Consider the following 20,793-nt stretch of genomic DNA (forward strand, 5'->3'; position numbering starts at 1 on the left):
TTTTCTTCTGGTGTTTCGGAGGGAAGGTTCTCGGACAGGGTGACCAAAGGCACTGAATTGAATCCACAAATAGCCACCAGCCGGATGTCCTATTTTGGTTGGTGTTGATTGAAAGATTGATTTGGGCTAGGGCCCTATGAGATGCACGGCCGGGAGACCTGAAGCGTTAAAACCCTGTTTCCCTCTCGGGAGATTCAGCCAGAGCTGCTGAGTTTTCAATTCGTGTGCAGTATAATGTTGGAACAGGGCTGCTAAGAAGCGTCCCCCATGGCCAAAATTAACCTGTCAGTCAACAGCCATCGGTGGATTCAATTGCATGTCAGCTGCCGCTCTTCAAGGGTATGTGACGTTGAAGGGCATTGGGACATTTCGGGAGGGCGTCCTGCCAAAATGCCATTTCCTTTCACAAAAAGCCCCGCAGCCATTGAGACTGCGGAGGAGGTTCGCGCCTGCGCACGGAATGGCAGCCCTGCAAAGCCACAATGTAACCTCCTCTGGTTCAGCCAATCCGCGCCCCCCTCCCGCTGGTTTGGGTGGAGGAGGGATTGACAATTCCATTCACGTGACGCAGCCAGAAGTAGCAAAACTGGGTGTTGGACTGGTCGATTTCACCCTGAGATTCGGTGAGCTCCCCTGCTTCCGGGTCTGGCTCCAAGGCGACCTCACTGTGAGTTGCTGACTGTAATGTTAAACTCTCTTTCTCCCCGCTGGCGTCTGAGATTTGTTGCCATTTACTGGATGGCGATTGTTGTCGGCTGTACATGCTGGCCCAGTCAGTGCAAGGCAGAAAGAAGCTTTTCAGGGTAGGCATTCCTGGAAGAGAGTGGGGAGAGAAGAGCAGTACTTCTTCAGGGTAGGCAGAAAGAAACTCACCTTCTGCCGAGACACCGCCTCTTGCTGAACTATTTCGCATTTGTTTTGGGAGAGGACATTCCTGATTACAATGGTGAATAGGTTGGGCAAGATTATACTTTGTTCCTTTTGATAATTTGCGTTTGCTGCAGGTTTGTTGACCGGGCAATTGAACATTGCTGAGGAATGTCAAATTTGGCGCACCCTGTATTATCAATAGGACACGCTCGGTTTATTTTCTCGTGGAATCTGCTTTGAGTTTCCAGCTTTCTCCCGACTTTTATTTGTAGGCGTGCCATGCCAAGGTATCTGTTGCGGTTACTAAAATATCAGTTTATACCATCAAAGGTGTAACTTGACAAAATCTGAATTTTCATTTGTTGTAAGTGGTGAAAGATGGATGGAGCTGGATTTATTTAGAGTGCTATTTTGTCTCATGTTTATTGTCCACTTCTTGTTCACGAAGGGTCATTTGGACTTGAAACGTTAGCTCTTTTCTCTCCTACAGATGCTGCCAGACCTGCTGAGATTTTCCAGCATTGTCTCTTCGGATTGTATTGCATTTGTTTGGTTTTTATCAACTTGTATTTTCAGTGAATACACGTGGGATTTTATTTCTCTCAAAATGTATAGCCTTACTCTTAAAGTTGCCATCTTTATGCCCATTCTGCTAACTGTTCCGTCTTGTGATTTTTTTTACTGTCCCTCCTTCCTGTTGATAACATAACCAAAAGTAGATTTATATCCAAATAAATATTCTAAAACCAAGTTGGATGCATTACTTAACCTTTGGTTTGGCATCAACCACTTGCAGATGACCAACATCCTGTCCGATTTCTGCATCCTATGAACCAGCTGTGGCAAATTTTAATACCATGTTCTTGAATCTTTGTATCCATTATAAACCCACTGACTCTTCACGCCCCACATCCTGTAAGGACTCCATCCCGTTCTACCAGTTCCTTCACCTTCGTCGCAGCAGTTCCGAAGATGCCACTTTCCAAAACTGGTGCTGCTGACGTGTCTTAATTCTTAATCACCCGATGTGGTCAACTGGGCTGTCAACCATGTCTGCCCCATCTCTCGCACCTCTCCTCTCACCTCTTCCGCTCCCTCACCGACCCAGGATAGAGCTCCCCTACTTGTTATTTTTCACCCCACCAGCCTCCACATTCAAAAAACCATACTCTGTCGGTTCTGCCAAGTCTAGCATGATGCCAAACTAATTTTCCCCTTACACTCCCTGTTAGCAGTTCTAGGGACCATTCTCTCCAGGATACCCTGGTCAACCCTCCACCCCCTTTCCATGGCACCTTCGCATGAAAGGTGCACCACCTGTCTCTTTACCTCCTCCCTGCTCACCATCCAGGGGCCGAAGCACTCTTTCCAGGTGAGGCAGCACTTCAATCTGGTCTAATGAATTTGCTGCTCCCAATGGGGGCTACTCTACATGGGAGAGACTATAATAAAGATTTTTATTATAAATGCAGACTGGGTGACCGCTTTGCAAAACACCTTTGATCTGCCGCAAGCAGGACCCAGACCTTCCTGTTGCTTGCAATTTCAACTCTCTCGTCCACATGTCTGTTCTTGGCCTGCTGCAATGTTCCAGTGAAGCCCAGTGCAAACTGGAGGAACAGCACCTCTTCCGATTAGGCATGTTAGTGTTCCAGACTTAACATTGAGTTCAACAACTTCAGACTGTGAACTCTCCTCCACCCTCACCCCATTTTTTTTATTTCTTTCAATTTATTTTCATTTCTTCCATTGATCTGTTTTTCCCTCGCCATTGTTTCCCCCCCTCCCCAAAATTGGTCCTTCTGATCCTCATGACCCTTTGACACACTGCTCACCTTTGTTCTGCCATGAACACGTTCTGATCTCTGTATGTGCCACTATCCGCCTTAAATGGCTCCATTTGCATTTCTTTTGACCTTCCTCCATGACATCTTTGTCACTCTCCACCTATCACTGGTCCTCTATCCAGCACCACTGCTCCATCCGCCTCAACAGTGTAAATCTGACACTGTTTCCAATTCTCTCCAGTTTTGACAGGGTCATCCAGACTCAGCGTTGGCTCCCTTCTCTCTCCACAGATGCTGTCAGACCTGCTGATTGAGGTTCTTGTACAAAACTGTAATATACCTCCTGTTCCCTCTATCTGTTCAAATGCTCACTTTTGTTTTTGGTGGGGGGGGGGGAGAACGGTAAATTGTTAGTTGCATGACAAATTATGATAAAACTATGAAGATTCTTAGAAGCGGTCCCCTGAGAGCATCAAATGAAGACAAAAAAAAATAGTGAAGGGAAATCTTAAGTTTTCTCCACTTCTAATTGAGTTTTGTGCTGATAGTTATCAGTGCCATCCTTGGGGAAGCACACTGACACAGTGGTTAGCACTGCTGCCTCACGGTACCGAGGACCCGGGTTCAATCCCAGCCCCGGGTCACTGTCCTAGTGATGTTTGCACATTCTCTCCGTGTCTGCATGGGTCTCATCCCCACACCCAAAGGCGTTCAGAGCAGGTGGATTGGCTATGCTAAATTGGCCTGAATTGGAAATCCATAATGAATTGGGTAATTTAGATTTATAAAAAACATCAGTGCCATCCTTGTGATTCACCCATCTTGATCGTTTGGTTGTGGTTGAGGGTAGAAGGAGAGAAAGATTCTGTTGAGTAATCATGTACTACTCCCTCATTTCTCAAATTCCTGGTACTGACCCACCTCTGACATGTGTCTGACTACTTCAATATCTCCACCCTGTCTAATTTCAATACCCTTGTTTTTTTAGCAGAGAAAAATATTTGATCTCTAGCTCTGTAATTTCCTGAGGATAGCCCCAAATTTGACAGCCTGAGTTCCTAAGGGTGTACGCGTGAACTTGGTGCACAGCTAGCTAATCTAGCATTATTTGGTTTCACTGAATCCAACTCTGGAACCTTCATTTATGCTGAAGAAGGCTTCTTTACACTTTGGATCACCCAGTAGGCTGAGACTCCTCACACTGCTACTCTCTTTTACTACACTTGAATAATTTATCTCTTTTTTAAAAATATTTTTTATTCTCCTTTTGATTTTCTCCCAAATTGATACCCACCTCCCATCCACATGCCCCAAATAATGTTCGATGTTATCCAGTCCTTGAAAGTGCACAATGAATAATGCCCATGAATTGTAGAACCCCTCCATCCTTCCCCTCAGTTCAAACTTAACCTTCTCAAGAGTTAAGAATTCCAACAGGTCCCCCTGTCACGCCAGGGCACAGCTCTCCAACCTATCAGGATCCGCCTTCGGGCAATCAATGAGGCGAAGGCTACAACATCTGTCTTCGCACCCGTTTCCAACCCTGGCAGGTCCGACGTCGCGAATATGGCCTCCCGAGGTCCTGGGTCCATTTTCATGTGCACCACCTTGAAAATTACCCTAAAAATCTCATTCCAGTAATCCTCTAGCTTTGGACAGGACCAAAACATACGAACGTGATTAGTGGACACCCCCCCCCCCCCCCCCCCCCCACCACCCCCCGTGCAACGCTCACAGACAGCTTCTACTCCTTCAAATAATCGGCTCATCCTCGCCCTCGTGAGGTGTGCTCTGTATACCACCTTCTTCAGCTGTATCAGCCCCAAACTCGTGCAGAGGTGGAGGCATTCACTCTCCGGAGCGCCTCACACCAGAACCCCCCCCTCCATATCCTCTCCCAACTCGTCCTCCCGCTTTCCTTTGATCTCTTCCAGTGGTGCGTTCTTGTTGAAAATAGCTCCGTAAACCGCTGACACTACCCCTTCTCCAGTCTCCCTGTCGTCAACACCACCTCCAGCAATGTGGAGGCCGGTTCCTCCGGGAAGATCTGTATCGCCTTTCTGGCCAAATCTCGAACCTGCATGTATCTAAACATTTCCCCTTGCTCCAGCCCATGCTTCGCTTCCAGCTCCTTCAATCCTGCAAACCGACCCTTAAGAAACACATCCTCTCGTTTCCGAAAATTTCCATCCCACCTCCCTGGCTCAAATCTGTGGTTCCTCCTAATCGGCATTTCCCTTAACCCTGCCCCCAACCCGAAGTGTTGGAGAAACTGCCTCCAAGTTCTCAATGAAGCTATTATTACCGGAATCACTGAGTATCTCCTTGGAGCTATTGGGAGCTGCGCTGTTGCTAGTGCTTTCAATCCTGACCCCCTGCACAAACTCTCCTCCATTCTGACCCACCGGGAATCACCCCCTCTGACCCAGCTCCGCACCTTCTCCATATTTGCCGCCCAGTAGTAATACATCAGGTTTGGAAGACCCAAACCCCCTGCCTGCCTTCCCCTCTGCAGCAACACCTTTCTATCTCTGGCCACCTTCCCTCCCCATATGAGCAAAGTAATCCTTCCCTCAATCTCTTTGAAAAAAGCCTTTGGCAGGAAAATCGGCAGGCATTGAAAAATAAACAGAAATCGCGGCAATACGTTCACGTTAACCGCCTGTGCCCGACCCGTCATTGACGGAGAGAGACCATCCCACCTTGCCAGATGGTCTCCCCACCAAACTAGAAATGTTGTACCTGCGGAGCCCCCCTCCCCCCACTCCCGGGCAACCTGCACCCCCAGTTACCTAAAGTGAGTCCCTGTCCGACAGAATGGCAGGCCCCCCCCCCCCCCCCCCCCCCCCCCCCACCCCCACCCCCGGCCGAGGCACCACAAAATACTCTTGTCTCGATTTAGTTTGTACCCCGAGAAAGACCCAAACATTCGAAGCAACTCCAATATTCCCCCTATTGACACACTCGGTTCTGACACGTATAACATGGGCCTAACGACTCAGCACCAACCGCCCGACACCCGCGCGGGGCTCCTTGCTGGTTTTCAAACCGGCCCCACTTGCTGCCCGGATGGCCTCAAAGGCTGACAATAATTTGGGGGAGGGGGGGAGAAGCAAAGAATTAGGGAAACTCCCGGAAGTGCTGCAAATAGTGGCCACCGGCGGGAACTCGCTCGCAAACGTCACTGCAAGCCCCAATAATTTATTTTTTAAAGCAGCTTTCGAGTTCTCTTTTTAATTCAATGTCATAGCTTTGTGGAAGGGAATTCCCCATTCTAACCCATTAAGATTTTTTGTAACTTCCCCTTTTACTGAATTTCCACTTGCCTGCTGACTCACTGGACAGTGGAGCAAATCATTTATTCCATTATAGGCCTCCAAGTGGAAGACGGTTGTCATGACCAGCAACCATCTCGGCCCCTGTGGAAAAGCCCCGAAACTCCCCCAAGTTTCTGAACAGTTGTAATCCGTCATTTGATGTAATTTCCAGCAATTTGAATTTTTAAACATTGTGCCAATTCTATTTTAGCCGAGAGGGTAGCCAGCCGACAATTTTTATTTTTAAAATAAATTTTAGAGTATCCAATTCTTGTTTTTTCAATTAAGGGGCAATTTAGTGTGACCAATTCACATACCCTCCAGGTCTTTGTGTTGTGGGGGTGAGACCCACACAGACACTGGGAGAATGTGCAAACTTCACATGAACAGTGACCCGGGGCCAGGGTCGAACCCGGGTCCTCTGTGGCGTGAGGCAGCAGTGCTAACCACTGTGCCGCCCTGCCAGCAGACTATTTCTGCCAAGCCTTTTCTTCAGTAGTACTGTCAGCTTAAAAAGAGATCCGCATGCTCTCTTTTTAAAAATGTGTTGATTTCCAATTTTGAAGAAAGAACACCCAAGATAATAGCTAATTACTCTCTCACGATGGTCTGGCACTGGGCAAGATGTGCTCCTTTCAGTCAGATTGCCTAGTTTTTGACTTAAGGAATGAGATACCCTCAATCACGACACAGGAGAGGATAGATGATTCAAAGGCTTTAATCATCTGAGAACTGTACAGCAGCCGAGAAGTGTGCTCATCACATGTTGCCTGATTGAGCCTTATCTTGTATACTGTTTCCTGGGGGCGGAGCCAGAGGCAAAGTCCCCCAGGGTTCCAAGCCCGGTCTTAAAGGGCCAATGCATTAAACGGAAGGTTACCATTATATCTGCTACTGATAACATTCATCACAAGGAATATATGGGCAGTTTACAAATACTGTACAGTATAGCCTTCCCTCAGAAAAAGCTTAGGCAGAGTCTGCGTTTACAATGAGGTACCAGGTCGAGGATGGTGCTTCCTCAGGCGAAGTCGACAGTGACTGTCTTTTTGGCTGCCGCTTCTTGTGATTCCTGAGGGGCAGATTCAAAAATTTAAATCATTTCTTCAAATGTTTGTCCAAGTCAAGTGGCGCAGTGAACATCTACCTGGCGTTTTTTTTGTGCAGCGCCAATTGGGCCGCAGAGCAGTCCATTCGGCCATGACCACCAACCAGAAAAGTGAGCATTTAAAGGCCCCTCAGCTCTCTGAAATCGCTCTGGGCTCTATGGCAGCCATTGGTACCTCAAGAGTTTATGACCCCAGAATCTTGTATCGTGGCTCTGTGTTTAGAATGGTTTAATGAAATGATTTGCAATTAATAGTTTCTACGTGCAAGATTCAAGTGAAAGCCAGATATTGTCCAGGCCAGATACACTCTGGTAGGTCGCTGTTCCAGGGGGATTATATGGGAGGTGCATTTTACTGACGAGGGGGAAAGATTACTTTTAAAATTTCTTTTCTTGAAATGTTTAAAACTGTTTTAAAAGATAAAAATTGTGTGCGCAAGAAACAAAGCTTTTAGACACATTGGAACTGTTTTAATTTGTTTGTACTTTGCAGTTGCTGGCCATTTTGTAGTGGATGTGTTGAAAAATATAAATCATTCTGAAGTGAGAATTCTGAGAACTTAAACAATGCTATTTTACTTGAAAATGTTTTCTTCAGATATCTAGTATGTTTAACTGACTGCAACATGCGTATTTGTAATGAGTAAAATTGAAGCTGATGCCTTTAATTAGTTTTGGTTTGAAGTTGCATTGGACTGAATCGGGAGAAGTGATTTTGCAGTGATGAATGCTTACTTTTTTACAGGTGGGCACAGTAGAATTTCAGCAAAAAGAAGTTGGCTGTTCATACCATTATATTGGAGAGACCCCAAATACCGAGAGAAGATAAAATCCAAGAATCTGTCGCTTAATAAGCGTTCCATCTGGATTATTATTTTTTCTCCATCATGGATATTACAACAGATTGTAAACAAGACCTCTCAAATGAAATCTATCGACTGGCAACATTTATTGACTTTCCACGTAATGTCCCACTGTCAGAAGCAACATTGGCCAGAGCAGGTTTCTTTTATACCGGTTTCAAAGACCAGGTTAAATGCTTCAGCTGTGGTGGTGAAGTAGAAAACTGGCAACATGGAGACTCTGCTGTAAGCAAGCACAGACTGCTGTTCCCAGCTTGTCCATTTATTAACGGTACACACATGAATGAACAAATGGTCAACTCCAGTTTTCCGCTCATACTTCATGACCGTATAAACTCCGATCAAGTAGCTAGTCACCACCCTTCCGAGAATGGCCCGTGCAACCACTTGAATTGCGATCGCCCGTATCATAATCAATCTGTCAGCGATCCTGTGAGAAGTAGGAGTGTCGAGGACATGTCGCATCTACGACCCAAGAATCCTGCAATGTGCAGCGAAGAAGCCAGACTCAAAACCTTCACCACCTGGCCTAGTTACGTCATTGTAACACCGAGGGAACTTGCTAAAGCAGGGCTCTATTATATCAACAAAGATGACCAAGTACAGTGCTTTTGTTGTGGTGGGCTAATGAAAAATTGGGAACCTGGTGATCGAGCAATGTCTGAGCACAAGAGACATTTTCCTATGTGTGCTTTTGTTTCAGGACATTCTGTTGGAAACATACCAATTGATTCAAATTGCAGCAGAACAGATGTTAACCAGCCATTAAATGGCGTTGCAGAAGCAAACTTTTATCCACCCAAACACCCAGACAAGCAAACATTTGACTCCAGGCTTCAGACCTTCAAATGCCCAGAACACTTTGCACTTGATGCTGACAACCTTGCAAGAGCTGGATTTTACAGCACAGGTATTGTAAATTTCTTAAACATTCGAAGTATTAAGTATAGCATGAGCTGAATAAAACAGTTGTTGTGATTTGCTGTCTATTTTCTGCAGTTAAAAATGCCCATTGCACTTAATTGCTGAAAATAAAGAAATGGCGAACATGTTGAATAATTATTTTTGTGTTGGTGTTTGAAATGAAAATCGCTTATTGTCACGAGTAGGCTTCAATGAAGTTACTGTGAAAAGTTTGTCTGTGAAGAAGAGGATAAGATGCTGAACATCCCAAGGAAATGAATATTGAGTTGGGAATGGGTTTTGCAAGCAAAATAACATTTTAATGAAGAAAATAATGAGACTTGGTAAATCCCCAAGATGAGATGTTTTCCATTCCAGCGGTTTGAAGGAAATAGCAGGTGCCGTAACTGTAATGTTCCAAAGTTCTCTTGATTTAGGAAGTATGGCCTAGCCACTGATGACCCATATCCTGTCAATGAATATTTTACAAAGCCTCATTTCTAAAAGGGATATTACTGCAATCTATAATTAAGGAAGTTTTGTGAACCCAATTTGTTTCTCTTTTGAGGAGGTCATCAAGGTTTTGGGAAGGGGTTGTCTATGGACGTTATTTTTACGGACCTCAAAGGTATTTTGAAAAACATTTTCCAATTAAGGGGTATTTAGCATGGCCAATCCACCTACCCTGGACATCTTTGGGTTGTGGGGGGTGAGACCTTTCCAGAAGGCATTTTATACACTTGAGAGATGCTTAATGCATGTTGAGGCTCATGGAATGAAGGCAAATTATTGACCTGGTTCAGAAGTTAGTTGAGCTTTAGGAAATGGAGTAGGGATAATGGGCAGGTACTCCAATTGACAGGATGTGACCGAGTAAGACATGTCAGCAGAGCTCCAAGCTGTGGTCTGTTCTTCTTGCTCCATGTGGGAGACTAGAAACGTTCCCAGGACCAGCATGTGTGGGAAGTGCCTCCACCTGCAGCTCCTGGAAGCCTGAGGTTCTGAGTTGGAGAAGGGCTGGGAACACTGCGGAGCATTTGCGAGGCGGAGAGTATCATGGAGAGCACATAGAAAGAGAGAGGTGGTCACACTGCAAGCTCAGCCTCCACAGGCAGGAAGGGAATGGGTGATTACCAGGCAGAGCAAGAGAGCGAGGCAGGCAGTGAAGAATCTCCTGTGGCTATTCCCTTGCAAAACAGATACAACATTTTGGATACTGTTGAAGGGTTGGCCTCTCTGGGGGGTGGGGGGACGGGAAGCAGCAGCCACGTCTGTGGCACAGCAGTTGGCTCTGCTGGGCAGCAGGTCGGTGCAGACTCGATGGGCCAAATGACCTCCTTCTGCACTGTAAATTCTATGAGAAGGCCAAAGTGAGCTGTAGTGGTAGGGGATTCAACAGTGAGGAGAACTGACAGATGTTTTTATTGCTGCGAGTACAACAGAATTGAATGTTGCCTCCCTTGTAGGGTCAAGGATGTCACTGAATGGCTACAGGGCATTCTGAAAGGGGAGGGTTATCAGCCAGAGATCTTGGTACACATTGGTACAAATGACATGGGTGGAGATCCTGCAAAGTTAATTTAGGGAGTTCGGTAGACCTTTTTAAAAAAACAAAAGGACCTGTAATGTGATATTGGGATTACTTCCTGTGTCATGGGTGAGTGAATATAGAAATAGGAGAATAGGTCTGATAAACATGTGGCTGGAGAGATGGTCAGATAAATGTGTGGCTGGAGGGATGGTACAGGAGGGATGGCTTTAGATTCTTGGATCTTTGAGATCGCTTTTGGGGCAGATGGGACCTGTATGAGCGGGATGGGTGGCACCTGAATTGACGGGAGACAAATATCCTAGCAAGGAGGTGTTCAAGCTAATGGGCAGGGTTTAAACTAATTTGGAAGGGGGGGATGATGGGATTCTAAGTAACAGTATAGTGGGTGAGAAGATGGAACCAAATATGCAGGATAAACCAGGCAAGTCCAGGGGGCAGAGCAGGTAGGGGTATGATAACCCACATGCGAGGATTGGTACTAAAATGCATTTATGACTGAGTTTATAAAAAAAAAAAAAAATTTTAGAGTACCCAATTCATTTTTACCAATGAAGGGGCAATTTAGTGTGACCAATGCACCTAGCCTGTACATCTTTGGGTTGTGGGGGCAAAACCCACACAATTACGGGGAAGCATGTGCGAACTTCACACGGACAGTGACCCAGAGCCGGGATCGAAACTGGGACCTCGGTGCCGTGAGGCAGCAGTGCTAACCACTGCGCCACATTGCTGCCCTATGACAGTGTTGATTACATGTTATTATGACATTATTTCAATCACAGAAACTTGTTTGAAAAAAGGGCAGGACTAGCAGCTGGAAGTCCCAGGATATAGAAATGTCAGGTGTGATAAGAGTGGGGGGGAATTGCATTATTGATTAGAGAGAACACCACAGCAGTACTCAGGGATGCTATCTTATTAGGCTCCTTAAATGAAGCCACTTGGGTAGAATTTAGTAACAAATAGGAGGCGATCAAATTGCTGGGAGTGTGCAATAGAAGTCAGGAGAAATAGAAGGGCAGATATGTCGACAAATGTGAGAATTGCAAGGTAATGGGCAGAGGTTGAGAGGAGATGTGAGGAAAATCTTTTTTACCCAGAGGGTGGTTGGAATCTGGAATTCCCTTCCTGAAAGAGTGCTAGAGGCAGGAACCCTCACAACTTTAAAGAAGTATTTAGATGAGCACATGCATTGGCATTTCAAGTGCTTGGAAATGGGATTAGAATAGTTGGGTGCTTCATGAGTTGGTGTGGATGTGCTGGGCTGAAGGGCCTTTTCTGTTCTGTAAAACTCTGGCTCTGTGTGATGTCCTACAGGGATCAGTGTTGGAACCTTTTGTGTTATGATTGCAATTGGATAAATGTTCACATATAGTTAAGTTAACTAAATTTGGTCGTTTATCATTAATTCTATGGTATGCCCCGTCTTTGGTTCTCGGACATATTGCAGCAGAAAACAGTTCCATATTCAAGAATTTCATGTTTGTGTGTTGTGACGGGCTGGTCTGCTAACCGCATTAAAACTTTTATGCCTTTGCTGCGTGTATGTCTAATCACTGCATATAAACGACCTACCACTTGACAGCTATTACCAAGGCACCAATACCCAATTTGTACTACAGTCTTAAATCCTTTTCTATTTCTTAATTTTAACCCATCAGGTTTCCACTGCCTGTTTGTCTCTCGTATCCTCTTAATGTTGAATTGATTTCATTATTAATCACAAAGGCTACCGCTCCCCTCCACAATTTTCTATAGCTTTTCTACAGATCTTTCACTTGGCATTTAGTTCCCAGTTTGATAGCCTCGCAGCTATGTCTCAGTAAAGTTGCCCTGTCAAATCGTCCATGCTGAACTTATAATTGCAACTCAATCAATTTATTATTTTACTGTACAAAGAGTGCCTCTTTGGACCACTCACCTTTCGCCTGTGCTTCTGCTCCAACAAATTACCTTAATTTCTTACTTTTTCTCCTAGTTTTAATTACTCAGCATCTTTTAGATTTCCCTTTTTGAGCTGTATTTTTTTAAATTTGGAGTACCCAATTCTCTTTTATCCCAATTAAAGGGCAATTTTAGCGTGGTTAATCCACCTTGCACATCGTTGTGTTTTGGGGGTGAGATCCACGCAGTCAATGTGCAAAGTCCACACGGACAGTAACCTGTGGCCAGGATCAAACCTGGGTCCTCCGTGCTGTGAGGCTAACCATTGCGCCACCTTTTAACCTGTATTGTTACTTAAAGCACCAGGATCCCTGGTTCAATTCCTGGCTTGGGTCACTATGTGCACCTCTCCCCGTGTCTGCGTGGGTTTCCTCCTGGTGCTCCGGTTTCTTCCCACAAGTCCTGAAAGACGTGCTGTTAGGTAATTTGGACATTCTCAATTCTCCCTTTGTGTACCCGACCAGGTGCCAGAATGTGGCGACTAGGGGCTTTTCACAGTAACTTCATTGCAGTGTTAATGTAAGACTACTTGTGACAACAAAGATTATTTTATTATTACAATTCCCTTCTGTTTGTTTTTAAATGATCTAAGCTAGCTTGCATTGAACCACTCCCCATATCCTTGTGGTTGACCCATTTTATTATTTCCCCTGAGACCTTGATTCCACCCAGTTCAGGTGGGCTTGCTCTTCATGTTTTTGATCCCAACAAGGAGGACAAGAGCTGGACCCTCCTCCCATTCCAAGTTCTCTGCAGTCATGACGTGCCTAGAACCCTGGCAGGCAACCACCTTCAGAACCATTGCAATTGTACCTGTCCCGCTAACTATGTTGTTTCCTATCACTACCACATTCCTTTTGATTTCTTGCCACCTGGTGTTCTCTCCTGTCCCACCCCACCTACCCTTGAGATGCCTCTCATACCAAGGTGATAGATGACCAGACTTTGTCCGCAATCACACGGGTAGCAAAAGGTATGTTGGATAAGGCTGAAGACTGAGGCACTTGTCGGAATAACAGGAGAAGGCCATTCAGCCCAACGAGTCTGCTCCTCCATTTGATTTGATCACAGCTAATCATCACCTTCAGTGTCACTTCTCCATATCCCTTGATGTCATTGGTGTCCACAAATCTATCAGTTTCTGTCTTGGATATGATTAGTGATTGAGCTTGCACAGCTCTCTTGGGTAAAGAACACCAAAGATTCACCACCCTCTGAGTGAAGAAATTCCTCCTCATTTCAGTCTTTATCCTCAGGTGCTTCCTGGTTTTAGACTCACCAGCCAAGGGAAACATCGTGTCTACATCCACCCTGTCATGCCCTGTTAGAATGTAGTAAATTTCAATGAGGTGACTCTTCATTATTTAAAAGGCTAGAAAGCACAGAGCCAGACGACCTGTATCCCCTTTCGTGCTGACCTGTCGCCTCATCCTCCTGTCCCTAATTGCTAATCAGTCACTTATAAAACCTCTCATTTCAAAAATGGCTATGTTTTGTACTGTCTCTTTTAATTTATGGTAAAACAGATGATGGTTGCCACGGGGACTGGGAGTCCAGGTTGAGACTTAATGAAACCTGAATACAAAAGAGAAGGCAGCTGATCTTGCTCTATGCAGTCTGGGAGACCCCAGGCAGTCTGATTTTTAAAAAAAACCTTGGGCACTGACTGGTGGAGAGATGAGGACAACAGCTGCACAGAGGGAATACGGTTTTTGTTTCTTTATATTACAGATGGATTGTGGGTGAGAAGGTGTTCTCTGGCCAAAGAGATGGAAACTGTCAATGTTTAAGGATATGGGGAAGATTCATTCTGGCATTGCAGGGGAAAAGAACCCCTGGAGTGAACTACGTTATTGGAGACCAGTTGGGAATTTCTCAGAAGGCTGAGGGAAAGGCCCATCTTGGTCATTGGGTATTACAACTCAACAAAATGGGAAGTGAGCCCATTGGAAGCTGGGGGTAACCTTTTTAAAGACTGCAGTTGTGCGGAGAGTGTGCTCTAAAGCTTAAATGTGGAGCCGGGTTTTCAAATATCCTAAAAAATTAATGGGACGTGTTTTATCTACGGGGTTTGAAACACTATCTTAACTGAAGGGATGGGACTACCATGGATCAAATTGTCCATGGATCAAATTGTCCAGGTATCTCTTTCTGTCTGCACCTGTGTCCAGCTCAACAGCTCTGAACTGAACTGAACCTTTGCAGATGCAGACATTTATTACAGATGTGGTTGTCTTCGAACGCAGCGCTATCCATAAATTCCGACTTGCTGCAGCACACTGCCTACGCTACCATCCATATCTTTTTTAAAAATAAATTTAAAGTACCCAATTCTTGTTTTCCAATTAAGAGGCAATTTAACGTGGCCAATTAACCTACCCTGCACATCTTTGGGTTGTGGGGGTGAAACCCACGCAAACACTGGGAGAATGTGCAAACTCCACATGGACAGTGACCCAGAGCTGGAATCGAACCTGGGACCTCGACGCCGTGAGACAGCAATGCTAGCCACTGCGCCACCGTGCTGCCCTGCTACCATCCATATCTAACCTTGTTTCATTCATTTCATTGACATTTGTGTTTTGATCAACATGGCTTCCTTGTTTATCTAATCAGATTAAAATAAATGTTTGCCTGAAACTTCTTCTATTCACCTTTGTACTGTAATTGGGCTAAAGAGCTGGCTTGTAATGCCGAACAAGGCCAGCAGCGCGGGTTCAATTCCCGTGCCGGCCTCCCCGAACAGGAGCCGGAATGTGGCTACTAGGGGCTTTTCACAGTAACTTGATTGAAGCCTACTTGTTCAATAAGCGATTATTATTATTAATGTCAGGTAATAATTTGCTTTCTCCCATTTTGCTCTTGGCCTCGCCAAAATTTGTTTACCTAAAGGATACTATGCTTTTTATGCTTGGATAAATGATTAAGCTCTGATTCCGCAACTCGTGCCACTACTTGCTCTATGCTGATTATATGTTTCTCATCTGTCTGTCTGGTACAAGCTGCTGCTGCTCCTTTTCAATTTCTCTTGTCTGTGGTTCCCATTCTCTCACCCCCTGGAATCCTGGGTCTTCCGACACGACAAACACTCCAATTCTGGACTCGGAACCACTTTCACCTTCAGTACCTCCAACATCTTGTCAGCGAACCCCCGCCAAAATCCCTCCAGCTTCGGGCAGGCCCAGAACATGTGAACATCTCACCCCAGGTCGTCCTCCCACTTTCGCTTAACTACTCCTACCGAGGCACCCTCCCAATCCATCAATTCTTTATATATCTCTGACACTCTGGCCTCAGCAACCTCTGTTTTCAACAGCATATTATCCTGCACGTTTTGCATTTGGGGTTAGATATGAAGGTGTGTGGGGAAGGTGTGTGGCGATGCTGGTCAATAAGTGTGTGGCATTTGAGGTGGGGAATATAGTAGTGGGGGCGGCAGATCAGGAAAGGTCGGCACCTGTTTTCTCACATAATTCTGCACCTGTAAGTATCTGAACTCGTTTCCACTGGGCAACTTGTACTCCTCTACCAGTCCCTCCAAGCTCGGGAAGCTGCTCCCAACGAATAAGTCCCCAAACCGCTCGATCCTCACCCGCCGTCAACCCAGAAACCCCCTCATCCAGACCACCCCCGGAGCAAACTTTTGATTCCAATTGATTGGAGCCCTAACCGAGACCCCTTCAAGCCTCGAGTGCTGTTGCCACTGTCCCCACACCCTGTGGGCCGCACTGCCGGACTTGTGGAGTACCTTGCCGGCGAGAACGGCAGAGGTGTTGTCAACAGCACCCCCAAACTACTACCCTTACCTCTGGTCTCGTACGACCCCTCCCCCACTTCCCACGTCCTGACCGTGGCAATATTTGCCACCCAGTAGTCAGTCATTAAATTTGGCAAGGCCAGCCTGCTCGCCGCTGCTCCAACAGTGCCTTATTTACTTGTGGGGCCTCCTCGCCCACACAAATCCTGATATCAATTATATTCCTTTTTTAAAAAAAAAAGGCCTTTGAGATAAAAAACGAGGTGTTTGGGAATACAAACCGAAACCTCAGGAGCACAGTCATCTTCATGGACTGCACCTGTCCCACCAATGTCAACGGAAGCGCATCCCACCTCTTAAACGCCCCCTTCATTTGCTCCACCAGCCGAGCCAGATTCAGCTTGTGTAATTGCTCCCATCCCTGCGCCACCTGGATGTCCAGGTACCTGAAACTCGCCCCCACTACCATAAAACGGCAGCTTGCCCAGGCTCCCCTCCTGTCTGCTAGCCTGGATCGGGAAAACCTCACTCTTCCCCACGTCTAAGTTATACCCTGTAAACCATTTGTATTCCACCAAAATGTCCATAAAACCTCTATGCCTTCCCGTGGACCTGATATATACAGCAACGGGTCATCCGCATATAACAAAACCCTATGCTCCACCCCCCCCCCCCCCCCCCCCCCACCCCCACACCACCACCACTATCCCTTGCCAACCTCGTGACGCTCTATGCGCCATTGCCAGTGGCTCTATCGCCATGGTGAAAAGCAACAGGGACAGTGGCTATCCCTGCTTTGTCCTCTGATACAGTCTAAAGTAGCCTGAACTCACCTGATTCGTTCTTGTACTCGCCACTGGCGCCTGGTACAACAATCAAAACCAATCCACAAACCCCTGCCTAAACCCGAACCACCCCAAAACCTCACACAAATACTCCCACTCTACCCAATCAAAGGCATTCTCCGCATCCATTGCGTCTGCCACCTCCACATTCTGTCCCTCCGAGAGCATCATTTTGATATTTACCAGATGCCTGATGTTAGCCGATATGACTCCCTTTTACAAACCCTATCTGGTTCTCTCTTCCAACCACCACCACCACATCACCCCAGGCACAGTCCTCCATCCCCGAGGCCAAAATCTCAGCCAATAACTTGGCATCCGCATTCGATAGTGATATTCAGTGGGACCCACACTGCTCCGGATCTTTTTTCTTTCTTCAGGATCGGAGATATTGAGGCCTGCGATATAGGGGAGCTCACTGGTCTCCCTTGCCTCATATTTTTTTTAAATAATATTTTATTAAGGTATTTGAGAATTTTCACAACAGTAACAAAAGCAATGACATCAACATGGCAAAATAAACATTTCCCCCCCAGCCCAAACTTCACACACCTCAACCATACAACAACAATCTGCCCCCCTCCCTCCCTTGGAATACTGCATCTGCTGACATTTTTAATTTTCCCCGAGAAAGTCGACGAACGGCTGCCACTTCCAGGAGACCATAACATTGACCCTTTTAAGGCAAACCTTATTTTCTCAAGACTGAGAAACCCAGCCATGTCACTAACCCAGGTCTCTACACTCGGGGGCTTCAACTCCCTCCATATTAATAAGATACGTCTCCAGGCTCCAACCTGGGGACCAGCCTGCCCAGAAAATACCGTGCGCCCCCCCCCCCCACCCACCCAACACTGCCACCCCACCCCACCCCACTGCCACCCGGAACCCACTACTATATTCCCCACCTCAAATGCCACACACTGACCAGCATCGCCACCCCACACGCCTTCATATCTAACCCCAAATGCAAAACTTGCCCTCCCCGCAATTTCCTTAGCCTTGTCTGGTCCCCAATCTTCAAATGTGTCTCTTGTTGAAAAGGCCACATCTGCCTTTAAACTCCTCGGGTGCATGAAAACACGTGACCATTTGACTAGCTCATTCAGCCCCCTAACGTTCCATGTGCCCAACCCCGGATGTCCACCGTCACCATTTCCCCCCCCCCCATATAACGCCACTGCAACGACACCTTCTTCACTAACCACTAACCCTCGACTTCACTAACCACCTGCTCATCTCTTTCCTCCCCCCCCCCCCCCCCCCCCACCCACACACACACACACACACACACACACACACACACTGTGCTCCCGGTAACTAACAACAATAATAATAATCTTTATTACTGTCACAAGTAGGCTTACATTAACAGTGCAATTAAGTTACAAGCAACAAAGCCCCTAGTCACCACATTCCGGCACCTGTTCACGGAGGGAGATTCAGAATGTCCAAATTACCTGACAGCACGCCTTTCGAGTCTTGTGGGAGGAAACCGGAACACCCGGAGGAAACCCACGCAGACACAGGGAAGCATGCAGACTCCAGAACAGACAGTGACCCAAGCCTGGAATTGAACCTGGGACCCAGGAGCTGTAAAACAACAGTGCTAACCACTGTGCTACCGTGCCGGCAGCCCCCGCCCAAGGTGCGTAAACCTAGCCCCCACTGATTACCCCCCTCCCCCGCTCGTGCACGTTGTAACTAACAAGTGCAAACAAGAAAAATAACAAAGGAGAAAGAAAACCCACAAGTCTAAAAGGTGCACTCACCCCCTCATCGCATCAAAACATCTCGAGAGGATAAATGTGCCCCATGCACCAGAACAAAGAATACAGGAATTACCAAAGAACAGGAAAAAATAAACCACATTCATCTCTCCTCCCCTCCAGAGTTCAATGCCCTCTTTCACCTGCCAGTACTGGTGTCTCATAAAGTCTGTCGCCTCCTCTGGTGTTCGAAAACAGTGCTCTTTGTTATTAAAGGTCACCCAGAGGCATGCCGGGTACAATATCCCAAACTTCGCCCCCTTTTTAAAGAGGGCAGCCTTCACCCAATTAAACCCAGCCCTCCCCTTCATCAGATCCGGTCCCAGGTCCTGCGACATTCGCTCCTCTCCCAGTGTTGCTCGTTCTGGGTGAGTGTGCTTTATACTCAATTTGGCTCTGTATCGTTCCTTAGCTCTAGAGTCGCCAGGTATCATTAAGATACTGCCACAAGTTTCAAGTTCAGACCAATAACTCCATACACCAATTAGTAAGTTCAAACAAGACACGTTTATTATAATACAGTTATCTACTAATTATGCATATAAAACTACAAGACTAGGTAATCCTACCACTAACAGACCAATATTTATCTGGAATAAGGGAACTGCTGGATCAGGGAACAACGGCCTCTTGCTTTGTCCTGGATCCGCAGGCTTCTAGTCGGTGTGGACTAAAGGGGTCAGGAGTGTCTACTCTCGTAGCGTGTGTTGTATGACACTTGATGGCGGCTGCTGGCCAGGCCCCTCCTTTCCGTGGTAAAGTTCGAGAGCTGCGACAAAGGTGTTCTTGTTGAGAGGGCCGGCTGAGAGAGAGAGCTGGGGTCGGGGTCTCTGTCTTATACCTCTCCCAGGGTCTCGTGCCCACCTGGGCGGACCCTCTATACACTCGCAATCGATTGCGTCTCTTCCCAATCGATTGATTTGAATTTCCCCAATAACGGGGCAGTCCCTCGATCACTGGGCGGTTCTTGGGGCTTATTGTTTTACATAAGAACATAAGAACTAGGAGCAGGAGTAGGCCATCTGGCCCCTCGAGCCTGCTCCGCCATTCAATTAGATCATGGCTGATCTTTTGTGGACTCAGCTCCACTTTCCGGCCCGAACACCATAACCCTTAATCCCTTTATTCTTCAAAAAACTATCTATCTTTACCTTAAAAACATGTAATGAAGGAGCCTCAACTGCTTCACTGGGCAAGGAATTCCATAGATTCACAACCCTTTGGGTGAAGAAGTTCCTCCTAAACTTAATCCTAAATCTACTTCCCCTTATTTTGAGGCTATGCCCCCTAGTTCTGCTGTCACCCGCCAGTGGAAACAACCTGCCCGCATCTATCCTATCTATTCCCTTCATAATTTTAAATGTTTCTATAAGATCCCCCCTCATCCTTCTAAATTCCAACGAGTACAGTCCCAGTCTACTCAACCTCTCCTCATAATCCAACCCCTTCAGCTCTGGGATTAACCTAGTGAATCTCCTCTGCACACCCTCCAGCGCCAGTACGTCCTTTCTCAAGTAAGGAGACCAAAACTGAACACAATACTCCAGGTGTGGCCGCACTAACACCTTATACAATTGCAACATAACCTCCCTAGTCTTAAACTCCATCCCTCTAGCAATGAAGGACAAAATTCCATTTGCCTTCTTAATCACCTGTTGCACTTGTAAACCAACCTTCTGTGACTCATGCACTAGCACACCCAAGTCTCTCTGAACAGCGGCATGCTTTAACTAGTTTTGTTAACTAGTTAACTAGTTAAGAAGTTTTGAACTACTTCTGTAGCGATTTGAGTTAACCTGTTTCCATTGTACCTGGGAATCACCGGGCATCGCCTCATTAGTATGCTAACTTGTTTTTTTCACAGTGCTGTCTGGTTTCTACAGCAGTCAGAATACACAAGCGCTTTTGCAACATGTCCATTTTCCCTGCATTCTTTGTAATCTTCCATTTTGTGTTGGGCAGTGGCCACCCCAGGTGGCTACACCAGGTGCATCTTCTCGTCTGCCTCGCCCACCTCAGGATCTTTTCCTTATCTAGGAACCGGTGAAGACACACTATCATTGTGTTTAGACATGGGT

The 20,793-nt window shown here is 46.3% G+C and overlaps 1 protein-coding gene across 4 annotated transcripts in view; it reads left to right on the plus strand.

Moving 5' to 3' along the window:
* The first annotated feature begins 206 nt into the window (after nt 1–206).
* The window catches only part of LOC119951941 (E3 ubiquitin-protein ligase XIAP-like), a 45,303-nt gene continuing 24,716 nt past the window's right edge, over nt 207–20,793 (plus strand). The window contains exons 1-2 of one of the 4 annotated variants that reach the window (XM_038775335.1): nt 207–339; nt 7,828–8,855. In XM_038775335.1, coding sequence (XP_038631263.1) covers nt 7,970–8,855 — 886 coding nt within the window. In that variant the 5' untranslated portion in view covers nt 207–339; nt 7,828–7,969. The other 3 variants (XM_038775337.1, XM_038775336.1, XM_038775334.1) reach the window with 3 other exon arrangements.

The sequence above is a fragment of the Scyliorhinus canicula genome, chromosome 17 (assembly GCF_902713615.1).
Source record: "Scyliorhinus canicula chromosome 17, sScyCan1.1, whole genome shotgun sequence".
In the NCBI taxonomy this organism is placed as follows: Eukaryota; Metazoa; Chordata; class Chondrichthyes; order Carcharhiniformes; family Scyliorhinidae; genus Scyliorhinus; species Scyliorhinus canicula.